The following is a 22,671-nucleotide window of genomic DNA, read 5'->3' as shown; positions in this document are numbered from 1 at the left end:
CACATTATCGCTTTCGCCGAGACAATGCGCATGCGTCTACTGCCTGCAATGCGTGCTGCCCAATTGTAAGCCACCATCAGGTGCATGCCATCGCATGGTAAACCTGACGCAGACGTGGACGAGCAACAGTACGGATAAATCTGTCGTGATCAAAGGACTACAAGAGAGGCGATTTATCTGGGGAGATCTCGAGAAATCGGACGTAAAAACGATTACGGAGTGGAAATCGAAGGTACTTGGTAGCTTAACAAGCTCTGAAATATGTCGTAGTGCTCGTTACATTGTCCACGGATCAAGGAGCCACACGGCCCTGCGAAGTTCCAGGGTACTAGTAGGAGATCCTCGGGGCTGCTCGTGCTGCTGTGAAGAGCATACCCTCGCCCATCTCCCGCTGAACGTCCGCCGTGTGAAGAAGATCCGGTTAATCACGGCCATCACACTCTTCTTCCTGCAAATTTCAGGAGTAGAATGTGTATGAATAGGAAGCTAACAATTAGTAGTACTGTGAAATAGTGTGAAAATTGTTGAATGGCTGTGTTTCTTTCGATTTTAGTTCGTACATCTGTGGATTCTTCGCCGTCAGATCCCTCGCCGTCAGAACCCTCGCCTTGATCGTACGAGAATTGCCCTGTAGGTCCTCTACCAGGGCTGGTCTCGGGGGATGGATTATCTACCTCCATCGCTCCGGAGCCGAACTGTATCCAATTCAATCGTTACTGAATCGATCGGACATGTAATCACTGTGAATGTAAGTAAATTAGTATGAGCTTCACCTGACGTTCTGGCTGTGAACCGCTGAACTGAGAGCGCTGCAAGGGAGTGCTGGCTGGCATACGCAATAGCACTGAGTCCTGGCGCGTCCCGGTCTGTCACGGTTCACAGCAGAACATATTACACACACACACACGCATAGTACCAAGTGTTAGATACGATGAATTTGCAAATATACCTCATGATCCATTGAAGTGGTGAGGCTTGGACGCGCCCTGCCTGGTAGTGCCGACCATACAATGCCATTAATTCGAGCGCCACTGCAGAGCTCAATAAACTCCTTGACACGTTGATAAATTCGTATTAATATTGCCTTTTCGCTATGTGGGAGAGGGGGTACCATCCGAAGGCCTTCCAACACAATCTCAAGGAGCCCCTGCATGTCTCTAATCTGCGTGAAGCCGACATTGTTGTGTCAACGAATTATTGGTGAAAATTGCAAGATGATCAGAAATGCTAGTACCATGGCATCATGACGGGCTATGTCACTATCCGTCCATCTCTCCGTTGAGGGCACCACGGCCCTCTGCTGAATGGCAAGAGGCTGAGAAGGATCACCTCCTTCGTCGTCGTCGCTATCATCTGATGATCCACTGGCATAATCGCCATGATCTAGCTCGTCTGACAGTACCTCCATGGATTCGTTGAGGTCAACGACTACCGACGGATATGGTCCGGGATTCACGGTTGGAACAACCACACCTTCTTCACGGACATGGTTGCCCCCCATCGGCGCCACTGATTGGGTGTGAGCGCCTCCAGTGGTAGTTAACCGGAGCACACCAGCATGAACAAACCACACATACACCATTGGCCGTCCATACATAGAGTTACCAGGTGTGGTTGCAAACCTCATGTAACTACCCCAAGATAGGTCGCCTCTCACCTGCCTCAAGCCCCAACGGGCAGGGGTCCCATCAACCCTACCTACGACGACGCAAGCTTCGACAATCATATTCTTTCCAACCGTCTCAGGACCAAACTCGGCTTGGATGCATCTTTTAACGTCCATGAACCCACTGTTGACCATGTCTTTCACAAAAACTCTCTTGCTTGTGCACCTCGAGACATCAAGCCCATAAGGGCCCTCGCGTATGATGTCACCATAAAACATTAGCAAATTTTCCATTGTACCTACCCAGCACCATATTTATGCATACAAAGTCAGAAGAAAATAGGCTAACTCCTTAACAGCCCAAATCATTGATCTAATTGGAAAATAGTAAAATCTAAACAGAACAGTTTGCACAAAAAAACACTATTACTCTACTTGCTAACATTTGCCTAAATGATTAACGGTTTTGCTAATTTACAGTCGAGTGATTTACAATTGGTTTTCATTCAAATTTTTGGCCGTTTGATCTCGTGCTGAGATCCGCGCTGGGAGCTGGCTTTTTCGGGCGTTTTTTTTTTCTGTGTGTAACCAGGTGCGCTTTCGTTTCCCAGCCAGCCCGTTACAGCACATCACTTGGGCCCTGGCTCTCTGTTTGTCTTTTTTTTTATTCCTATCCTTTCGCATTTCTTGGCGAGAGTTAAAGCTGAGAAAGGGAGCCGATTCTTGGCGATTTCCTTGTCATCCATGGTGATCCCGATCTCCTCCTCTTTCTCTTCAGCTTGATTTCCGCTCCAGTGCTGTGTGGTTTCAGTTGGTTATCCTGGTCTTCTCCCTTTCCCCATTGAATTTCTTTTAGATCTTGCTTGTGTTTGATGTAGATGTAGGTGTATGTGTAGTCGCATAGGTGGATTTTCCTGGCGAATCTTTTGCAGTTACAGTGGTAGGAGCATGGATGTAGCGGTGGATCCGATTCCCCTGTTGATTTTCTTTCTGCTAGCCTGGGCGTTTGATTCTGCTGGCATTTTCTGCTGTTAGATGCAGTGGTGTGCGTTCTTAGGTAGTAGCTGCATCTAAGTTACAGCAACTTCATAACTGTAATTTCATTTTAATTTCAGTGTAATTTCCTCCGAAATCACAGAGTAGTGACACTGTAATTTCCAGAGTTAACCACATTGCAATTTGTAACTTCTGTGATTTTTAGTTTACAGTCACTGCAATTAGAATGTAATTTCAGGTTATTATAGTTCTATTTTCAGTATATTTTCAGGTTAATTACACTTCTCCCTTTCCCCTATGTTGGGTCTGCAAGCATTTTAGAACCTTTTTCTTTGTGGTTTGTCTTTGTTGGGTAGTATTTGTATCCGTTTTATAACCTTTTTTTCCTATGTTTTGGGTATTGTTGCATCTAAGTTTACAACAGCTTCAAAATTGTAATCTCATTTTAATTACAGTGTAATTTCCTCTGAAATTACAGAGTAATCGTATTGTAATCATAGTGTTGTTACAGTGTACTTGTAATCGCAATGTAATTACAGTGTAATTTTCAGGGTAAGTACACTGTAAATCCCACTACTATGTTACTGTAATTACAGTGCAATTTCTCTATAATTTACAATATTGTTACAGTGTAATTTCTATTCGTAATCACAGTGCATTTTTACTAGAATATTTACTGTATTTACAGTCAGTGCAATTACAGTGTAATTTCAGTAAAATTACAGTGGTAATTAGACTGTAAAGCTTAGTGTCTTTGTTGGGTATTGCATCTATTCACGCTGTCAATATATACTGAATCTACCTTTGTATCAAAAACTTTGTTCTGCACAGGTGCTTGTCCAGTAATTTCAGCAAATTGATAATAGTAATTTCAGTATTTTTTTGCCACTGTAAATTTTAGTTTCCTTTGCCCTGGTGCTTTGAAACAAAACTGATCAGTTTCTTTGATTTTAACTAGTGCTATGTGCAATACACTGTGTCAAATGGAAAGAATTTGTGCTCTCTGCTTTTCTTTCTTGTGAGTTTACAGGTTCTAGATCTCAAAGAAAATCACTATGCATGAGCAAAGACATTGGAATTGAAGGATTTCTGACCCGTGGATCGTCTCTTGTATGATCTTCCATGGTTCTCCCCCACTTAGTAGTTGCGGTTTTGGTGTTTGTCTTTGCCCCAATTGGAATTGAAGGATTTCTAACTCCGTGGTTCTTTGTTGGTGTTTGTCTTTGCCCTTTCTTTTTTATTTCTCATTTCCTCCATGTAAGTACTTTAATTTCTGCCTTCTTGTTTGGTGTTTATCTTTGCCATTTCTTTTTTATTTCTCATTTCTTATATATACATTTTTCTTCATATTATCTTGTTGCAGTTGTGCTTCCCTGTAACCATCCGAAAGCATTGGTTTTCTCTCTTGGTTTGTTTGAACGGAAGAGCGTTTGCTTTCCTTGATCCAGCTTTTAATGAGCATTCTGCATTTCACTTGCAGATTAGCAATGATGGAAATTCAGAATCGATTCCAATTTCTTGTTTGATCCTTTTCTTTTCAGATTGCAAATTAACAATGATGCAGAAGAAGTCTTTTTTGCATCAGAGAGATGTTGAACTGCTTTTTTCACACTATGGATAGGGCAGTGTGTATGTTGATTCAGTGTGTAGTCATCTGTATAATAGGCAATCTGTATGTTGGTTCAGCTGTGTCTCTATAATCCATAGATGACACGAGGTACTATACTTCCAAAGTTTCCTTACTGTAATTTCAAGGGTTTTTCACCTGCTTGTCATGGGTGCAAATGGGTCCAGCCCAACCCACGTACATACATACCAACTCATGACTCGGGCTGCAAACGGGTGTCTTTGAGACTCGACAAGTTCTGGTCATAATATCACTGTAATAATCACACGGTATGAGTGTAAGTTATGCATAAATATACTGTAATTTTAGAAGTTCTAGTGCTAATTTGACTAAGTTTTGTGTATCTAGACTTTAATTCTTAAGATATCACTATAAGTAGACTGCAAGTTACCAATTGACAATCTACGGCAAAAAAAATGACAGTCTAACTATCACTGTAATTTTCTCCCAAATGGCTGTAAGTGGACCGTACATTTATGCCAGACCTACAGAGGGTACGGTGATGGATCAGTATGCTGTGGATCAAAGGGTACGTTGATGGTCCAGTTCCAACCCGATTAGGATTGACCTTTTAGCGTTGACGTACATACAGCGAAGATACACTAAAAAAGGGACACACAAATACATACAAGTGTCGTTTTATTATTGGTTGAAAAACTTGACTGATGTCCAATTGAATTTCAGTCAAACGTCAAATAGACACTCCCATGATTAAATTAGGACGCCGATAAGTGCCACATGTGTGGGCGTTAGGGAGTCCGCCCACACATTTTGTGTGGTGTATAAGAGGAACAGCCCACACACCTATGTGTGGGCAAAACAACCAGCGCCCACATGCCTCTTTTTTCCCCTCCCGATCCCTCTCACACACGTGCGTGTGGGCGAAGTTGATAACGCTCACACGCCCGTATGTCAGGCCTCGTACCTCCTGGTCCCGCACGCCATGCGTGACGGTCACCGCGCGCCCGCAGTTGCCATGGTCCAGACCCTCGTCCATATTCGTTTAACTGTAGTTGCCATGTCGCTGAACTACGGTTGCCATGTCGGACAACTGCAGTTGACATGGTTGCTCAACTGCAGTTGCCATGTATGGTCTGATTTAATGTAGTTGCCATGATTTCATAACTTTAGGAGTTGCCACATACTAACACTAGGCAGTTGAGAGAGTTGCCATGTGCTCACAAGCATGCTAGGGCAGTTGCCATGTAAAAAGGAAGAGTTGACATCTGCTTACGTGCACGTTAGGACAGTTGCCATGTACATGCACGTTAGAGCAGTTGCCATGTATCATGCAAAAACATATGGCAACTCGGTAAAAGAGAGTTGCCATCTGCTTACGTGCACACTAGGCAGTTGTCGTGTATCCTGCAAAACACATGGCAAACTCGGGTAAAAAAAGAGAGTTGCCACCTGCTTATAAAGGACATTAGGGGCAGTTGCCATGTGCACTGCAAAACACATGGCAACTAGCAGCTTGGGTGTGGGAAAGGAGATGGACGTGTGGGCGAGATGACAAATGCCCACACACTAGCCCTTGTGTGTGCGTGCAAAGTGGCGTGTGGGCGAACTGTTGAACGCCCACACACCAGCCCCTCCTGTGTGGTGAAACGGCCGTGTGGGCGACCGGCTGAACGCCCACACACCAGACCAGTCCTACATGGCACTAGAAATATGCTAAGATTCGTGCGCTCACGAACGGACACGGATACACGCGTGTGGGCGAGATGCAAACGCCCACACGTGTGGGCGTTAACATTTCCTTTAAATTACTACAACACATGACATACAAGATAACAGTGTCTCTAACCCTTAACAAGTCAAATAAACAGCGGTCCCTAAACAACACATAATTAGTTAATTATTCCTAACCAAAACACTAAACAACATCTCACATGCGGGAAAAAAACGCATTTGAAAGAGGCAACGCTGATCTATAATATCTTCAACTACTTCATGTCAAGATTCCAACTTTATCTCTAGTCCAAAACTTATAGGGAAAAGAAAGGAAAACACTACTTAAAAGCTGATACGAGTCATACGACATTACGTATGTAATTACAAGTTGATGAAACAACTGAACTACACCATGAATGCAAAAAAAAAAAAAAAACGGTGCGTTTCATAGGTCTTGACTTGATCTACAACTTCTTCAATTACCTCAAACAAAAAATCCAACTCCAAATGCTGCAAAATGTCTCCAAAGCAGCAATCTACTTCCTAAAACAGTAGTAGTACTGTAGTAGAACATTTAATTGAAATCACGACAGATAGCATGGATGCAGAAAAAATACCAGGCATATTGTAGCTCTCGTCTTGATCTATCTTTTCTTCAACTGCGGCAACTCCTGAATCGGCCTCTGAATACCAAAAATCGAGCTCAAAAACTGCAAAGTACTGTTCTTCTCCCGGAGAGGGAGAGGGAGAGGAAGGGAGGGAGGAGGGAGAAGAGAGAGGCGCAGCGGACAAGAGGGGAAGAAGAGATCATGTCCCTTTAAAGCGCAGCTGACGGCCTATGCCCTGCCGCCACTCCCAATGGCGGCAGGTGCCAGCAGACCTCAGGGCCTTGGGAAGTGGGAACACATCGCTGGTTGCAGTTCAGATCAGTGCAAACCTCGTAATAGATCCAGCAACAAAGTGTGTACATGGATTCGAAGCAATAAATCTCGCAGATTTGTTCGTGTGGGTATCTCATGAATCTGAAACCGATCAAGAACCTGAATACCTGATGATGAAACGAGACGAAGACGAAGACGAACCTCTCCAGCTTGTTGATGAAGTGGATGTCGAGGAACACCCGGACCGGTCGGGTGTGGTACGCCGACCGCTTGCCGCCGGACTTCCCCTACGCGCTCCCCATGGTGCCGGCCCTGTCCGGCCACACATTCGGCGGCAGCGACCCCGAGTTCAACGCGTTCTTCAGAGTGCCCCTGCACACATAGTAGTAGATTTGACTTCAGAAGCGCGGAAACGTCGTGGGTTTCAGACTCTTTTCAGCAAGCAAAAAAAAACTCCTGTCGAACAGTTGCGTCCTGCACACAGATAGATTTCACGACAGAACCGAAAACCCGGTGCGTACGTCTCAGCAAGCAGAAAACACACGAGACCCGGCAACAGTTGCGCTCGACTAGCTGTATATTTAAAATACATCACAATGCTTTTACATGGGAAATTTTGACTAGCTGTATATTTGGACAATACAAGCCTTTAATGCCTGACAACGTCAGACACATAAAAATCACTATATCATAAGACAAAGTGGCATATGAACAAATGAATATCGTAAAAAATCTAGCCGCGCCAAACACATGGGTTTATAAAAAGTCTAAAAATAGATATTAGAAATGATTTTTTTAAATAACTAATTAGTCTAAGAAAAGCGGAAATCCAATTTGGCTCCCGGGAGCATGTGCTCCTGCGCGTGAAAAATAATTTTTGAAATGTCAAAATAATCACAACAATTTTTTTATGTATTTATAGTCACATCCAGATGCTACCTGCAAAGTTGTAGGCAAAAAGGTTAAACATTTTGGGCTGTGAAAAAAAAAACAAATTCGAGCACCAAATGTTACCACAAAATGTCACCCCAAATTAGTCTTTTTTTCACAGATGAAACACTCACCAACATTCACGAAAAAATCAGAATTTTTTAAAAACATTTTACTACTTTTCTGCAGTACTATTCATCCAGGAGCAAATGTTGCCGGGAGCCAAAACGCTCCTCCCCTAGGAAAGTGCATACATAAACCCAAGATGCGTGGACAATATATACAATAGCAGAAAATATTATAAAACATTAATGTCAAAATGGGCTTTGCAAACACCAAAAAATAAATAAGACGCCAAAGCCAAATTAATAGAAGTAGAATTTTTATACATGAGAATTGCAAACCATAACTAAAATAGGTAGCAAATTAATAATTTGATTTTCAACCGACAATTACATATGTGAATGTAATATGCCTAGATGTTCAACACTTATGGGTTATTTAGACATGTAAGAAATGAACAGACCTAAAATAATTCATCTAAAAATGCCTTAAATCAACAAACAAAAGCAAAGCAAATAGAAGAAATAAAAATCAACATTAATGTCAAAACGGACTTTGCAAAAAAATAGAAATCCAAATTAATAAGAATATAAGATTTATGCATGAGAATTACAACAGATAACTAAAATATGTAGCAAAATAACAATTTGATTTTTTAGTTGGCGAATGACCTATGTGAATGTAACATCCCTAGATGTTCAGAATTTATGGGTTGTTTATGTTTAGATATGAAAGAAATGCATGGTAAATCAGGAAAAAAATGAAACGCAAAAATGAACAAGTTAAAATGGTAAATCGGGAAATACACAGAAAAGAAGAAGTTAAAATGAACATGAATGTGAAAATGGGCCTTTGCTAACGCCAATAAGTTCAAAAAAAAAAATCAAACATCGCCCACCTTGGGGCTCGAACCCAAGACCACAAGGTTAAGAGCCTTGCGCTCTACCAACTGAGCTAGACGGGCTTTTTGATAATTTTTCCAAATTTACTTTACTTGACTGGATCTTGTCAAGTGATGCGAACATAAGGTGATGCGCGTGAGTTTACCGTAGGCAAGGTTTTTGATCAGACAACCGAAAAGTTCCACAGGAAATTAAGCTAGTTCCCTGCATGTCATTGGGTGATTGACTGATTGTTCCTATTTGCTATGTTGGACACGTCTACGGCGCCGGACAGCAGGCGGTGGCTGCTTTGAGCAAGGTGCAGAGATTCTTCGGGCCAATGTTCTGAAAATGATGTGCTTTTGTGTGAAGGGCACGACTGAAGATGTTCTAAGACGCCATCTCGATTGCATTACTACCTGGAAAAATATATCCAAATGGCACTACATATATAATGAACATGGCAGTGCATTAGCAAATGAACGCCCGATTATCAGTTAGGCCGGAAAATAATTACTCCTAGTCCCCTGATTTATAATTTGGGTCTTCACTCTGCCAATAGCAGGATGTGATCATATAATGTTGAATCTCAGGATGTCATGTACAAATGGCCACATGATATCAATATAATATTTGGCATAGTAGTAACCAAGTACATTTATAAGAGGGGTTATTAGTCAAGTATATCAAGTGGTTTCTGAAGAGATATCTCATAGTAAAGCCAAATGTCCAGTCACCACATTAAGAGAGCGCCAAGGAGAACCAAACTGATTCTAAGTCTTACTACTTACAACTTGCAGCTGACAACATGCCATCTTTGGAGAAGTGCAAGGTATCACCACTCAATGGAACAACAGTGCTTCTAGTCCACACAAGATAGGAACCAAAGAACGGGAACTCCCTTGAGCTCGCCGCCCGCCACTTGCCACGCCGGTGCCTTTCCCTGGGACGCCTTCGCAGGAAACCCCTTCCTTCCCTTTGACGCACTCAGCGCCGAATAGGCCTGCTGGGTACGAGCCATGGAAGTTGATGTAGGAAAACATAGCGTCTGCACAGTTGGTGCTTTGATTGTTGATGTAGACGGCAAATGGGCATGCAAATTCCTTGAAAGCATCACAGCATTCTTTAGGAGGATACTGTGGCGCTTTGCACCTGCTTGTGATGATTGTGTAGTCCTGGGACTCAAAGCTCATAGGGCAGCCTGATCAGCATGGACAAGAATTAACGGAAGCATATCAGATGAAGGTACTGTAAGTCCTGAACATGGTGAGATGTAGTACTATGTCTCCTTTTTTCTATGCAAGGACCGAAATCTTGGTTTCAACTTTCAGGTAATGTATATGGGAATTTGAATTCTAGAGTTCCAACTTTTAATAGGATAGTTGATAATTTCCATTGGAGTCTACAGTCAAACTCTGTTTTTATAAGTCTAGAGAAACTCCACGTCAGCCTCTTCAATCCTAAGCGCATATGACCACAATCAAGAGAGTTATATTCAGTTAACAAGCATGTGGATTCAGTATCTTCAGAGTCTAGAAACTGTCATGGGATTCAACTTGGCAAGAGGAAGAAAGGAAACTACGTACCATTATTGGTCTGCAGCAAACTCCTCCCTGTAGATCCGGTGCTGGCCTGGAATACGTTATCTGCTCAAGCACCAAGGAAACAAAACAAACCCATCACAGCTCGCTCCCAGAAGCAAATACTAGTGCGCAGTAGTTGGGAGCATCGGATCACGCACGGACCAGACAGGAAGGGCGACGCGGAGGCGGAGGCGAGTCCGGCCAGGACGGCGGCGGGGAAGAGGAAGATGAACCCACGGGTCAGCGCCATCGCTTGCAAGCTGCTGGAGCTGTTTCAGCGGGTGGTTTCTGGGCGAGCACCACGAAGATGGGTTGGCACTCTGTTCGATAGTGGAGTGGTGGTGCGGAAATGGAGACCTACGGTCTCCGCTAGCACTTCAAAGGCGACGACGACCTCCATGACTTGACAGCGCAATACGTTATGTCGAGTCTAATTCTTTCCACACGACCACACAACATGATCTCACGGAGCAATTTTGCCCGCCCATACTCTGCATTTTGGTGGCCTAAATTTTTATGGCACATCATCAATCTTATAAGTAGGGCGATAGTTTCTGCCAGGAATGTGGCTTTAGATTGATCTATGTATTTATTTTGTAAGATCTTGTTGAATAATGTAATAAAGATTGGTTGTATGCATCACACGATGCAGAGGCCGGGGATAATCCTTCTTTTAGATTTTTTTAATAGGTTTTGCGGCTTCAATTTCTGAACAAGTTTACCTCAGCGTGCTATTGCTCCATTAAGATTGTTTAGTTTTGTCCAGCTGGAGACTTCGAACCTTTGTACGACTGGTTGAAGTCATACAAAGATAGAAAAGTGATACAAAGGTGCAATTGTCGTACAACATGAGCCTAGCTCGTGGTTGTTTAAATTTGAAGTATTAGGCATGAGATCTTGGAAAACTGGTTTTTTGAGATATATTTTTTAGTAAAACCAACTTTTGTGAGTTTTGTTGTTACGATAAGTCTATACAATACCTTGTTTAGATGGAAAAAGATAGGAAACCACATTTGCACCTTCCACAGGGCACATGCCATTGTTGTCAACCCCATTCACCACTGCTACAAAATGGCAATCGTTCAACATGTATGCTTCACCTGATCCACTGCGAGAGCACCCTGGAATCATCAAAATACGAATGACATGATCCCCCCATCAACATCTTGGATATCGCTGCACCGAACTAGCCCAATCGGATCCAAGGTGAACAGGGGGTGCCACTAGCCTTGGATATTGCCAACAACTTCATTCCTTTTCGAAGTTTAGGTGGCGTCACCACTGCTCTTGGCGCTGTGAGCCTCTAATTGCTACGGCGGGGACTTTGTTTCCTTTTTTCTTCTTATAATCTTTCGGCTGTGTGCATTCTTGATGTCTCTTTAGACATTATGTTGTTGCAGAGGCCGGATGTAATTGATATCATCTTGGTATTAATATACCTCCTTTATCAAAAAAGGGGCACATGCCATGACTCTCGCCCGGCTCATCGCCTCATGCATGCTTTTCCCACCCCCTTTCTCTTCGGCTAGGTGGCTCAGGGTGTTGCCTTGTGAAGACAAGATTGTAGTATGTATACACAAGTACGACGGACCATAGTTGGAGCACAACATTGGCTTCCATATCGATGCTGGCCACAAGGAGCACGGAGCATAGGCCACGATGCTGGCCTGCTGGGAGCCTTGCGAGGGTCGGGCACGATGCCCACACAGCAGGCGGAAGCAACAGCGGTAGCAACACATGTGCACAGTGAGGCAAAGGCGGTGCCGACCGCTACAAAGCTGCGCTTGGTGATGCCAAGCACAGGCAAAGGAAACCTATGTTTCAACACAAGGCCTACATCATGTAAATGTTTCGCTCGACCAACCTATGCGGAACATTAATGTCAAAATGGGCTTTGCAAACACCAAAAAGTAAAGTAGGAAGCCAAAATCAAAGTCAAATTAATAAAAACAGAATACTTATACATGAGAATTATAACCCATAAATAAATAGGAAGCAAAATAACATTTTGATTTTCAACCGACGAATGACATATGTGAGTGTAACACGCCAAGATGTTGATCAACACTTATGGGTTATTTAGACATGTAAGAAATGGACGGACCTAAAATAATTCATCTAAAAATGCCTAAATAAATCAAGAAATAAATGCAACACAAAAAAGAAGAAATAAAAATCAAGATTGTAGTATGTATACACGAGTACGACGGACCATAGTTGGAGCACAACATTGGCTTCCATATCGATGCTGGCCACAAGGAGCACGGAGCATAGGCCACGATGCTGGCCTGCTGGGAGCCTTGCGAGGGCCGGGCACGATGCCCACACAGCAGGCGGAAGCAACAGCGGTAGCAACACATGTGCACAGTGAGGCAAAGGCGGTGCCGACCGCTACAAAGCTGCGCTTGGTGATGCCAAGCACAGGCAAAGGAAACCTATGTTTCAACACAAGGCCTACATCATGTAAATGTTTCGCTCGACCAACCTATGCGGAACATTAATGTCAAAATGGGCTTTGCAAACACCAAAAAGTAAAGTAGGAAGCCAAAATCAAAGTCAAATTAATAAAAACAGAATACTTATACATGAGAATTATAACCCATAAATAAATAGGAAGCAAAATAACATTTTGATTTTCAACCGACGAATGACATATGTGAATGTTGATCAACACTTATGGGTTATTTAGACATGTAAGAAATGGACGGACCTAAAATAATTCATCTAAAAATGCCTAAATAAATCAAGAAATAAATGCAACACAAAAAAGAAGAAATAAAAATCAAGATTGTAGTATGTATACACGAGTACGACGGACCATAGTTGGAGCACAACATTGGCTTCCATATCGATGCTGGCCACAAGGAGCACGGAGCATAGGCCACGATGCTGGCCTGCTGGGAGCCTTGCGAGGGCCGGGCACGATGCCCACACAGCAGGCGGAAGCAACAGCGGTAGCAACACATGTGCACAGTGAGGCAAAGGCGGTGCCGACCGCTACAAAGCTGCGCTTGGTGATGCCAAGCACAGGCAAAGGAAACCTATGTTTCAACACAAGGCCTACATCATGTAAATGTTTCGCTCGACCAACCTATGCGGAACATTAATGTCAAAATGGGCTTTGCAAACACCAAAAAGTAAAGTAGGAAGCCAAAATCAAAGTCAAATTAATAAAAATAGAATACTTATACATGAGAATTATAACCCATAAATAAATAGGAAGCAAAATAACATTTTGATTTTCAACCGACGAATGACATATGTGAGTGTAACACGCCAAGATGTTGATCAACACTTATGGGTTATTTAGACATGTAAGAAATGGACGGACCTAAAATAATTCATCTAAAAATGCCTAAATAAATCAAGAAATAAATGCAACACAAAAAAGAAGAAATAAAAATCAACATTAATGTCAAAATGTTCTTTGCAAAGAAATAGAAATCCAAATTAATAAAAAAATAAGGCTTATACATGAGAATACAACAGGTAACTAAAATAGGTAGCAAAATAACATTTTTTTTGTTTTTTTAGAATAGCAAAATAACAATTTGATTTTCAGTTGGCGAATAACCTACGTGAATGTAACATGCCTAGATATTCAAAATTTATGGGTTGATTATTTATGGAAGAAATGCACGGTAAATCAGGAAATAAATGCAACACCAAAAATGACGAAGTTAAAATGAACGCAAAAATGAGCTTTTGTTAAGGTCAACAAGTGCAAAAAAATAAAAATTAGACGCCCACCTTGGGGCTCGAACCCAAGACCACAAGGTTAAGAGCCTTGCGCTTTACCGACTGAGCTAGACGGGCAATTTGTTAAAGTTTCTAAATTTGCTTTCCTCGACTGGGTTTTCTCAAGTGATGTGAACATAAAGTAGTACATGCGCGTAAGCTTACCGTAGGCAAGATTTTTGAGGAGACGGCCGAAAAGTTCCACAGGAAATTAAGCTAGTTCCCTGCATGCGATTGGGTGATTGACTGATTAGCATGATGGGCACGTCTACGGCATCGGAGGGCAGGCGGTGGCTGCTATGAGCAAGGTGCAGAGATTCTTCGGCCAATGTTCTGAACATGATGTGCTTATGTGTGAAGGACTGAAGGGCACGGCTGAAGATGCTCTAAAACGCCACCTCGGTTGCAGTACTGCCTGGAAAAACATATCCAAAAGGCACCATACATATACATATAAATACATGAACATGGCAATGCAGTAACAAATGAACACACAATTTATCAGCTAGACTGGAAAATAATTAATTGATATTTGATTCCGTGATTTACAATTTGGGTGTGCACTCTCCCAATAGCAGGATGTGATCATCCATATAATGTTGAATCTTAAAATGTCATGTAGTTCTGTAACAAATGGACACATTATAGCAATGGAAGAGAGTGCCAAGGAGAAGCAAATGAATCCTAAGCCTTACAACTTATAACTGACAACACGCTATCTTTGGAGAAGTCCAAGGTATCGCCACTCAAGGGAACAACAATGCTCCTAGTCCACACAAGAGCACAACCAAGATGCCTTCACAAGAAACCCCTTCCTTTCCTTTTAGGCACTCGTCGGCGAACATGCCTTTTGGGTAGCCACGGAAGTCGATGTAGGTGAACATCGTGTCTGCACAGTTAGTGCTCAGGTTGTTGATATACGCGGCAAATGGGCATGCAAATTCCTTGAAAGCATCACAACATTCAGTAGGAGGGTAATGTGGCGCTTTGCACTTGTTTGTGAGGATGGTGTAGTTCTGGGTCTCGAAGCCTATAGGGCAGTCTGATAAGCATGGACAAAAAAAATTTGGAAGCGCATCAGATGAAGGTACTGGGAAGTCCTGAACATGGTGAGAACTGAGGAGTACTATGTCTTGTTTTTTCTATGTAAGGACGGAAATCTTGGTTTCAAGTAATGTAGGGGAATTTGAATTCTAGAGTCCCAACTTTTATTAGGATAGTTGGTAGTTTCCGGTCAAACTCTGTTTTTACAACTCCAGAAACTCTACAGTAGCCTCTCAACTCTAAGCGCATACGAGCACAATTAAGGGAGCTATATTCAGTTAACAAGCATGTGGGTTCAGTATCTGCACCATCAAATCCGCACCAAATAAGTTAACACAGACAGAGTATCTCTTCCAAGATCTTCTGTAGTTCTGTATCACTAAAACCAGACCAAAACTTAGCAAGAGGAAGAAAGTAAACCACGTACCATTCTTGGCCTGCAGCAAGCTCCTCCCCGTAGATCCGGTGCTGCCCTGAAATGCGCTGTCTGCTCAAGCACAAAGAAAACAGAACAAACCATCACAGTTCGCTCCAAGAAGCAAAATACTAGTGCGCAGTTGTTGGGACTTGGGAGCACCCGAACACGCACTGACCAGGGAGGAAGGGCGACGCGGAGGCGGAGGCGAGTCCGGCCAGGACGGCGACAGGGAAGAGGGAGATGAACAGCCGGGTCAGCGCCATCGCTGGAGCCTCTTCAGCGGGCGGTTCCGTTCTTGGGCGAGCGCCACGGGTCCACGGTCAACTTGCGCAGGCTGCCCTGGACGCGAAGATGTGGCTTGGCACATTGTTTTATTGTGGACTAGTGTGTGGTGCGGATACGGGAACCTCTGGTCTAGTGTGTGGCACTTCGAAGGCGACGACGACCGCATGACAGCGCAGTATGTGAGGTCGAGTCTAATTCTTTCCTGCCGCGGCCTATACGGTCAATAGAAAGGTTGCGAAGCTTTCCCCTGTTTTCATTATGCTTGTGATTTCATTATTGCTAGATTTGAATACTGCAAGAGGGAAGCAAATAAAGTAGCTCATGAGCTTGCTAGATTAGCTAGATTTTCTTTGACTTTTAATTGGTTTGAGGAGTCTTTAAATAAAATTGTAATGATCCTCACAAACAATGTACTACTTATTACAAATGAATAAAGTCTGAGTTTTTTCAAAAAAAAGGAGAAAGGTTACGAAGCTTTCCCCTGTCACTCTTTTTAGAAAACAAAGGCTTTAGTGTCATGTAAAAGTTTTTTTTGCGAGAAATTATGTAAAAGAAATAACACTATAGTGGACGCGGAGTATGTGATCGCGAGCTCACAGGAGCTCGGAATCACGCCCGTCCAGAATTGCTACGAGATTCGTCGCATTAAATGCTATAGACAGTTGGCGGGTCCATGCTGACGATGGAAAATTAGGATATACGACACAATACGCGTCTGACAGATGGGGCAAGGTGGACGGAGGGGTGCACGGCGTCGCCTATGCGTGCCTGAGCCGTGGCTCGAGCTTGTCGCCGGCGTCCTGATCCGTGGATCAGGTACGGTGCTTTCCGCTAGCGCCGGCAGTGCCCGCACTTAATGCAGTAGTTGGGCGCTGGTTACGGGAGTGAAGTTGGATTTGCCTCTCGTCCCGGTCGATGAAGAGGTGGAGATAATGACTCCGGCGACGGCGACTGGGCGGTGCAGCAACCTCGGACAGGCTCCGGCGACCATGGAGTTCTTACTGCAGCCGGTAAACAGGTTGGGATCTGCTACTTGGCCCATTATTTTCAATGGTTTTGACTCGGATTTTGGGTACTGATCTAGATTCCGTCGCTTAAAATTTTGGGTTGATTAAGTAGAACGCTCCTGGAAGAGGTGAATGATAACAACGGGGCAATGGAGCCCGTGCGGTTCCCACTTCCCAGTATCCGCGGTGGCTGAGGTTGAGGATCCAGCACCGGCCGCTTCAAGTGCTGACGGGCAGATCTTCCGGGCGGAGGCAGCAGGCGCGGACATGGCTCAGTGCTCCGAGCACTCAATAGAGCAAATTGACCCATAAACACCAGGGTGGACGCAAAAGGTACTACAACTTACCATCTGAATTGCATCAAAATTTGGCATTGCAAATGTGTGTGTCCTGTCAGATATGCAAGCAGTAATTGATGAAATGAGGATGGAACAGTATACATAACCGTGATTAAATAGCATGAACACCAGCAGTATATATACGTGTGTGGGAAGGTTTTATAAACTTGTTTAGGATAATATAGCATGAACTGCAATTTTGTAAGATGTTAGTGTAGCTCAGAATTTTGTGGGCTGGAATTTCATAACAAATGGTTGTAGCAGAAAACACCACCTGATTGTTTCTCTGCTGTGACTGGGCAGAGTGCGTGTAGGTGCTGCTGCTCTAGGAAGGCCTCCTTGCCCGGACAGGGTCACGGCGCTGGAGAAGTCTGTCAGGGAATTTGCCGAGCATCCAGGTGACATAGTTATGGTGCCAAAGATTGGAACAAGTTTTGACACGCTCGGAGAAGCTTATGACTTTTACAATTTGTACTCCTGGGAGAAAGGATTTGAATACGATATGGAAAGAGCAGGCTAAACGTTAGCATGACTAAGTGTATGCAAGAGATAGTCCGTGGATGTGTGGTACGGCTAATGTTACAGCAGAAATTGATTACTAGTTTTTCATAGAGAACAGATTTGAAAATGCCTGTGACTGAATTTGACGTTTTGTTTGTTCCATCAGGGGAAGCCAATTGTCGAAAATACTCGTTCCTGCCGGTGTGAATGCCCAGCCCTCATCAGACTACTGCGGACAAAGAACAATGGATGGTACATAGCAGAGCATCGAGATGGGCACAACCATGCACTTTCCCAAATGTATGGACAGACAATACACTGGCCTACGACAGTGAGCGCGGAAGCACGGATCTGCGCAATGGACACATCAGCGGTGGTGAATGAGGGACAGCTCGTGTCAGGCCTCGGAGCTCTGAACTGGAAAGATGAATCCACATGCTTCTATCTGGAATTAGAGGTGAGGAAAGTACGCTTCATTTTTTCTTTAGCTGCTTAGAGTTAATTTTGCCCATTTAGAATCCAGACTACTATAAGTTGCTTTTGAAATCCTGGGTGAATGGTCCAGTTAGACTGATGGATGTTGTTTACTGGAATAAGAATTTTGCACTGTATATTAATTCATTAGTTGAGAGTGCAGCATGTTGTTTACTGGATTCAGTTAATTCAGTTGATTGATGCAACTAAAAGAGTCCTGCCTGGATGTTGTTTACTGGAAATAACAGTTTTTGATGGTCTAGTAATTTATTTATTGGGAGTGCAGCATGTTGTTTACTGGTTCGAGTTAATTGAGGCAAGTAGTCAGGTTGCGGTTGGTGCTGCTGCCCCCAGCATGGCACCTTGCCAATATCGCGTGAGCGCTTTCAAGAAGGCAGTTAGGATGTTTGCAGAGAACCCGAGCAATAATGTTATCACTCCAGCGCTTGGGACAAGTGTCGACTCACTTGGCGAGGCGTACAATTTATAGGACTTGTATTCTTGGGAAAGGGGTTTTTGGATTTGACATGGAAAGAGCAGGTTGAATGTTTAGAGAACAAAATGCATGCAGGAAATAGTATGCGGATGCTCGGTACGTATGACATGTGGAGCACTATGGTTACTTATTTGGCATTCATTTAATTGGGGTTGATTTTTAATTGATTCATGATTGTTATTGCTCTGATAAATTAAAATACATATGTAGGATAAAGCTAGTGTTGAGAACACGAGGTCTTGTCGTTGCGAATGCCCGGCTCTAATAAGACTGCTACAGACAGAGGACGATGGGTGGTACATTGCAGAGCACAGGGGGAGTCACAACCATTCCCTTTCACTGAATTTTGGTGAGACGATCCACCAGCCCTCGCACAAGCACATTGATGTGTACGGCTGGTGAGTACATGTTCTTGTCTCTCTGTTCGTACTTTTTTCAGATCTGAAACTGCACTACATCAGTGGTGATTGAAATCAAGTTCTCACCGAATTTCCGTAGATTGAGGAGGTGAACGACACGTAATGCTTGAGGGGTCCGTCTAGGACACCGGTGGCCGCGGATGCCATTGATGTCCATCAGGTGTCGACAGCAGCCATTAGTGCCGAAGGGCAGGTCTGTGAGCTGGCTGCTGGTGTGGGCTCCGGGAAGGAGAACTCCCCGCCGGAATTGGAGCTGTCTGCGGGAAAACTCAATCCGCAAGCACCATGGTGGGCAAGGAGGTTAGTGTTTGACATAATAATTTTAGTAGATGTGCGGAAACATTCATTGCTGCAGTGTGGTAAGACTGTACTTAGAAGGTGTGTCATGCATTTTTGACAGAAATATGTAGCAGCCGCCAGTTATTTTCACTTCAATTGCATTGAGCAAAGCTGTGGTCAACTGATAAAACTCCCTTTTAAATAGAAAAAAGACACTAGTGAAATATGTTCAGAAAAATTCTTATAAGTTTTTAAAGGACATCAGGTTGCACTTTGTAATTTGTAGGAAAGCTACATACCGTTGAAATAGAAATGTTGTTCGCAGACTTTTTAAAGGGCTAAGTTGCGGCATTGCTCGTAGGATGTACGCTCCCTCCATGTCAGAACTAAAGTCGCAATAACCTTTAGAAATAAGTGTTGTGTGATTTGGTGATTACCAAGAAATAGAATGTAGTGGAACTTTATGCTGATTAAGGTGTTTAGGAAAAGCTAAGTGCATCCAATACATTTCTTTTTGGAAGTACATTGACTCGTTCGTGTGCTTGAAGCTGGACATGAAATAACAGTGTGGAAGTTATATGGTGCGGTACTAACTAAACTGGGGTGTCATTTGTAAGTAGGATTCGCATTGGATCAGCGAGTTCATTTAGAGGCAGCGTGGTCAAGTTAGCTGTGGGCGCCCGCAATAATGAAAGAGATTGGGAGACCATGCAAACCTCCTCGCTGCAAGAACCATGGTGTACAGAGTCACTCGAGAATTTTTTTGTACAAGCCGGCTGAAATGAGACTGGGTGCAGGGGCTTGAGTCGGCGCTCATGCCAAATGGTTAGACAGTTGGGCTCGAATTCCCTCCAGTTGTGCATCACAAAGAGTTTTTAGTTATGGAATTGTTTTTTGGGCGTAATTCCAACTTGGGCAATTGAGTTGCTGTTGAAATTTGCTAGCAATGGCATCATGAAACTGTATAACCGCATTTTTTAGAGTAAAAAAGATACTTGTATGTCAACATGCGTGTGTTATTTGTGCTGTAATGATCTCCTATTTCCTCTGTGGACAAAGAATTGGCTCAACGGGACTGATATGGTACGTGAATTTTAGACTGAACGAAAATTGATGTGCATCTAAACTTCATGCCCTATTTGTACGTGGCAGTATTACTCGTGTGAGCTGTAGGCAGAAATTGGTTAGGATCTAATCCTTACTCTGTTTTGAATTCTGAGACAAGGAACAATTGGCGGTAGAAGGCTCGGGGTCGGAGAAAATGACTCAGCTCGTTAGCGATCCATCTGTCCCGACTCTACGTGACGGCAACAGGCTTAATAAATGTTGGGCCATAGTGGGCCACGCAACAGATTGATGGGACATATACTATTTGGAATACACCTGCTTATACACTCGGATGTTCGAATCTTGCAGAGAAACAACGTGGGAGATAACGAGGGTCTGTGCGCTCGAGCTCAATTCAGCACTTTCGCACTATAGTGCTCAATATAAACTTCCATGATTTAATTGTAACAAAATAAATAACGAAAGTGTATGAAAAAATAAAGCAAGTGGAAATACTAGTGGGTTGAGCATCTCCGCTAGATTAAAAAAAACAGCTTTTCTATAAGTGCCTATAACTTAAGGACTCTCCCAATAAATTAATTGAGCTTCACGAGTGTATTCGTGTAGGAGATCACCAATAAAGTCATCCCAAATATTCAACCTAACAAAATGGGCCACACTTGTCAGCGAGCCATTTTGTTTTATTTTTATTTTTCCTTCTCGTCTCCCTCACTTGCATCTCTCTCCACTGAAGCCACCGTTCGTCATCGTCATTTTTCGTATGCATTCATAGTCTAGTTTGTGATCTTTTTTTGTGCAAAATAAATTCATTTGTGACAAGTTGAAAGATCGAGGTGCAAAAGGTAAGTGCAGAGATCTTGACTCCAAAAAACGTTGAAGCAACTTTCACTTTTATTATAGATATTTATCATTTGTATTTTTTTCTAACTTATTCCATCTAGTTAATGGTATCACGCAGGTGCAATACCATCGTGTGCATCATTGGCTCACCGCGACGGTTGAAGCTTTCTCTATCATTGTTGAAGTTTTTTCTGTCGATGTGGGCAACTTTGTTGGTTGCTAAGTGGCCGGTTGAAGCTTTCTGTATCATCGTTTGAAACTTTTTCTCTCACTAGTTGAAGCCTTTTTCGGTCGATGGTTGCAACTTTTCCCGTTGTGCAATGGTCGGTTGAAGCTTTGTCTATTGCCGCTTGAAGCTTTTTTTGTTGATGGTGCAGCTTCGCCGCCAGTCGCAACACTGGTACGTGGTGGTTCTAGTATCGCTTCCGCTGGTTGCACGCCATCGCCCGCCACTAGTCGCCACACCAAGAGCCTTCAAAATCAGTATACCAAGTCTCCGGTAGTAGCAAGTCACATATAGAATTCCAGCATCACCTCCGGTGGTTCCAGACGAGGCAAGCATGGTAGCGACATCCCACTAGCCGGTTCCAGCATGCGGCGGCCGCAGTTGCAGCGCGCTATCACCGCCGTTGCAGCGTCCCGCCACCACCATTCCAGCACCCAGCCATTCACCGTTGCAGCATGTGGTAGGCATGAACGTAGCACCCGAATGTCATTGCATGTCATGTGTGACAAAGGTGAGGGTGCTGGGGAACGGTGAGCGTGCAGATTTAAGAGGGAGAGGAAGAAGGAGGTGTTGGTTTTGGCCGTCTTCTTTGCCCGTTGTGGTTGGTTTGCAGTAGTTGTGGCGCCCCCTGCGCCTAATGGGTCATGATGGTGAGGAAAGGGACGGTGATTTTTGGTGGAGATCGAGCAGGAGAGCGGTTGCAGCGACAATGAGCAGTGCATCGTGGAGGTAGAAGGAAGGAGTGGTGGCTTTATGGATAAGAAATGAGAGATGGAGAAGGATTTTCGAGAAGAGGATAAGGTAGGATGGGGAGCACATGATCTCGTAGGATCGAACGTCACTTGTGAAACCGATGCGAGTTGAGATTGGTTGCCTGGTTAGGAAGACTTACCAAAAAAAAACTTTGCCCAAATGTTTTTTTAATAGGATGCACGAATGCTTTGGATCCCAACAGGATCACGGCTCACAGACTCTCTAGCTTGGAGATTTAGTGCCGCAAAGAATAGTTGCAAAGCTATACAACCAAAGTTGGGTTGGCAGGTACAAAGGAATGCCTACTCAATTTTCCGATGGCTTAATTTACTCGTAATACCACACTATGTTTTCTATAGGCTGGTTGACCGTGGCCCATTTTCTAACATGTAGCTTCGCCCGTGTCAGAGAATTCATGGCAAATACTCCATATAAGTGCTTCTTACAGCTAAGAGAAGGTTTTGTTGGCAAGGTGGTTCTACACAGGGACTGACTTTCAAAGCACGAAGGGTTCGCAAATACATAACGCATTAAGAGGAAGTCT

The 22,671-nt window shown here is 43.5% G+C and overlaps 2 protein-coding genes and 2 non-coding genes across 5 annotated transcripts; all 4 read right to left on the bottom strand.

The window, feature by feature from the left end:
• Nucleotides 1-217: 217 nt before the first annotated feature.
• On the bottom strand, nucleotides 218-7,168 carry LOC119270530. The gene is made up of 7 exons (XM_037552532.1): nucleotides 6,952-7,168; nucleotides 6,521-6,586; nucleotides 1,235-1,905; nucleotides 950-1,162; nucleotides 774-866; nucleotides 561-695; nucleotides 218-448 (listed from the first exon to the last, which is right to left on the bottom strand). Exons 2-7 carry the CDS (start codon nucleotides 6,525-6,527, stop codon nucleotides 422-424), a joined length of 1,146 nt encoding a protein of 381 aa, XP_037408429.1. The 5' UTR covers nucleotides 6,528-6,586; nucleotides 6,952-7,168; the 3' UTR covers nucleotides 218-421.
• A 1,500-nt stretch (nucleotides 7,169-8,668) lies between these two features.
• On the bottom strand, nucleotides 8,669-8,741 carry TRNAK-CUU. The gene has a single exon. It is a non-coding gene; the product is annotated as a tRNA-Lys (tRNA).
• Nucleotides 8,742-9,214: 473 nt separating this feature from the next.
• Nucleotides 9,215-15,785, bottom strand: LOC119270529 (GPI-anchored protein LLG1-like). 2 transcript variants are annotated; one of them, XM_037552530.1, is made up of 5 exons: nucleotides 15,617-15,689; nucleotides 15,451-15,510; nucleotides 10,404-14,394; nucleotides 10,245-10,304; nucleotides 9,215-9,859 (listed from the first exon to the last, which is right to left on the bottom strand). In XM_037552530.1, exons 3-5 carry the CDS (start codon nucleotides 10,489-10,491, stop codon nucleotides 9,501-9,503), a joined length of 507 nt encoding a protein of 168 aa, XP_037408427.1. In that variant the 5' UTR covers nucleotides 10,492-14,394; nucleotides 15,451-15,510; nucleotides 15,617-15,689; the 3' UTR covers nucleotides 9,215-9,500. The 2 variants fall into 2 exon arrangements, with proteins under 2 accessions (XP_037408427.1, XP_037408428.1); XM_037552531.1 differs by lacking the exons at nucleotides 9,215-9,859; nucleotides 10,245-10,304; nucleotides 10,404-14,394 and adding an exon at nucleotides 14,490-15,021 and having other exon boundaries at nucleotides 15,617-15,785.
• On the bottom strand, nucleotides 13,985-14,057 carry TRNAK-CUU. The gene has a single exon. It is a non-coding gene; the product is annotated as a tRNA-Lys (tRNA).
• Nucleotides 15,786-22,671: the final 6,886 nt, after the last annotated feature.

This window comes from Triticum dicoccoides, chromosome 3A (assembly GCF_002162155.2).
Source record: "Triticum dicoccoides isolate Atlit2015 ecotype Zavitan chromosome 3A, WEW_v2.0, whole genome shotgun sequence".
Lineage (NCBI taxonomy): Eukaryota > Viridiplantae > Streptophyta > Magnoliopsida > Poales > Poaceae > Triticum > Triticum dicoccoides.
This window is presented reverse-complemented; position numbering and strand designations above follow the sequence as displayed.

Bases quoted from the DNA above. Each gene is read 5' to 3' on its own strand.
- LOC119270530 (XM_037552532.1), bottom strand. The intron at 867-949 runs GTATATTTGCAA...GAACCGTGACAG, and splicing joins CCACTTCAATGGATCATGAG to ACCGGGACGCGCCAGGACTC. The intron at 696-773 runs GTGAAGCTCATA...AATTGGATACAG, and splicing joins GTTCACAGCCAGAACGTCAG to TTCGGCTCCGGAGCGATGGA.
- LOC119270529 (XM_037552530.1), bottom strand. From the start codon at position 10,491: ATGGCGCTGACCCGTGGGTTCATCTTCCTCTTCCCCGCCGCCGTCCTG. The intron at 10,305-10,403 runs GTCCGTGCGTGA...GTGCTTGAGCAG, and splicing joins CGCGTCGCCCTTCCTGTCTG to ATAACGTATTCCAGGCCAGC. The intron at 9,860-10,244 runs GTACGTAGTTTC...CATGCTGATCAG, and splicing joins TTTGCTGCAGACCAATAATG to GCTGCCCTATGAGCTTTGAG.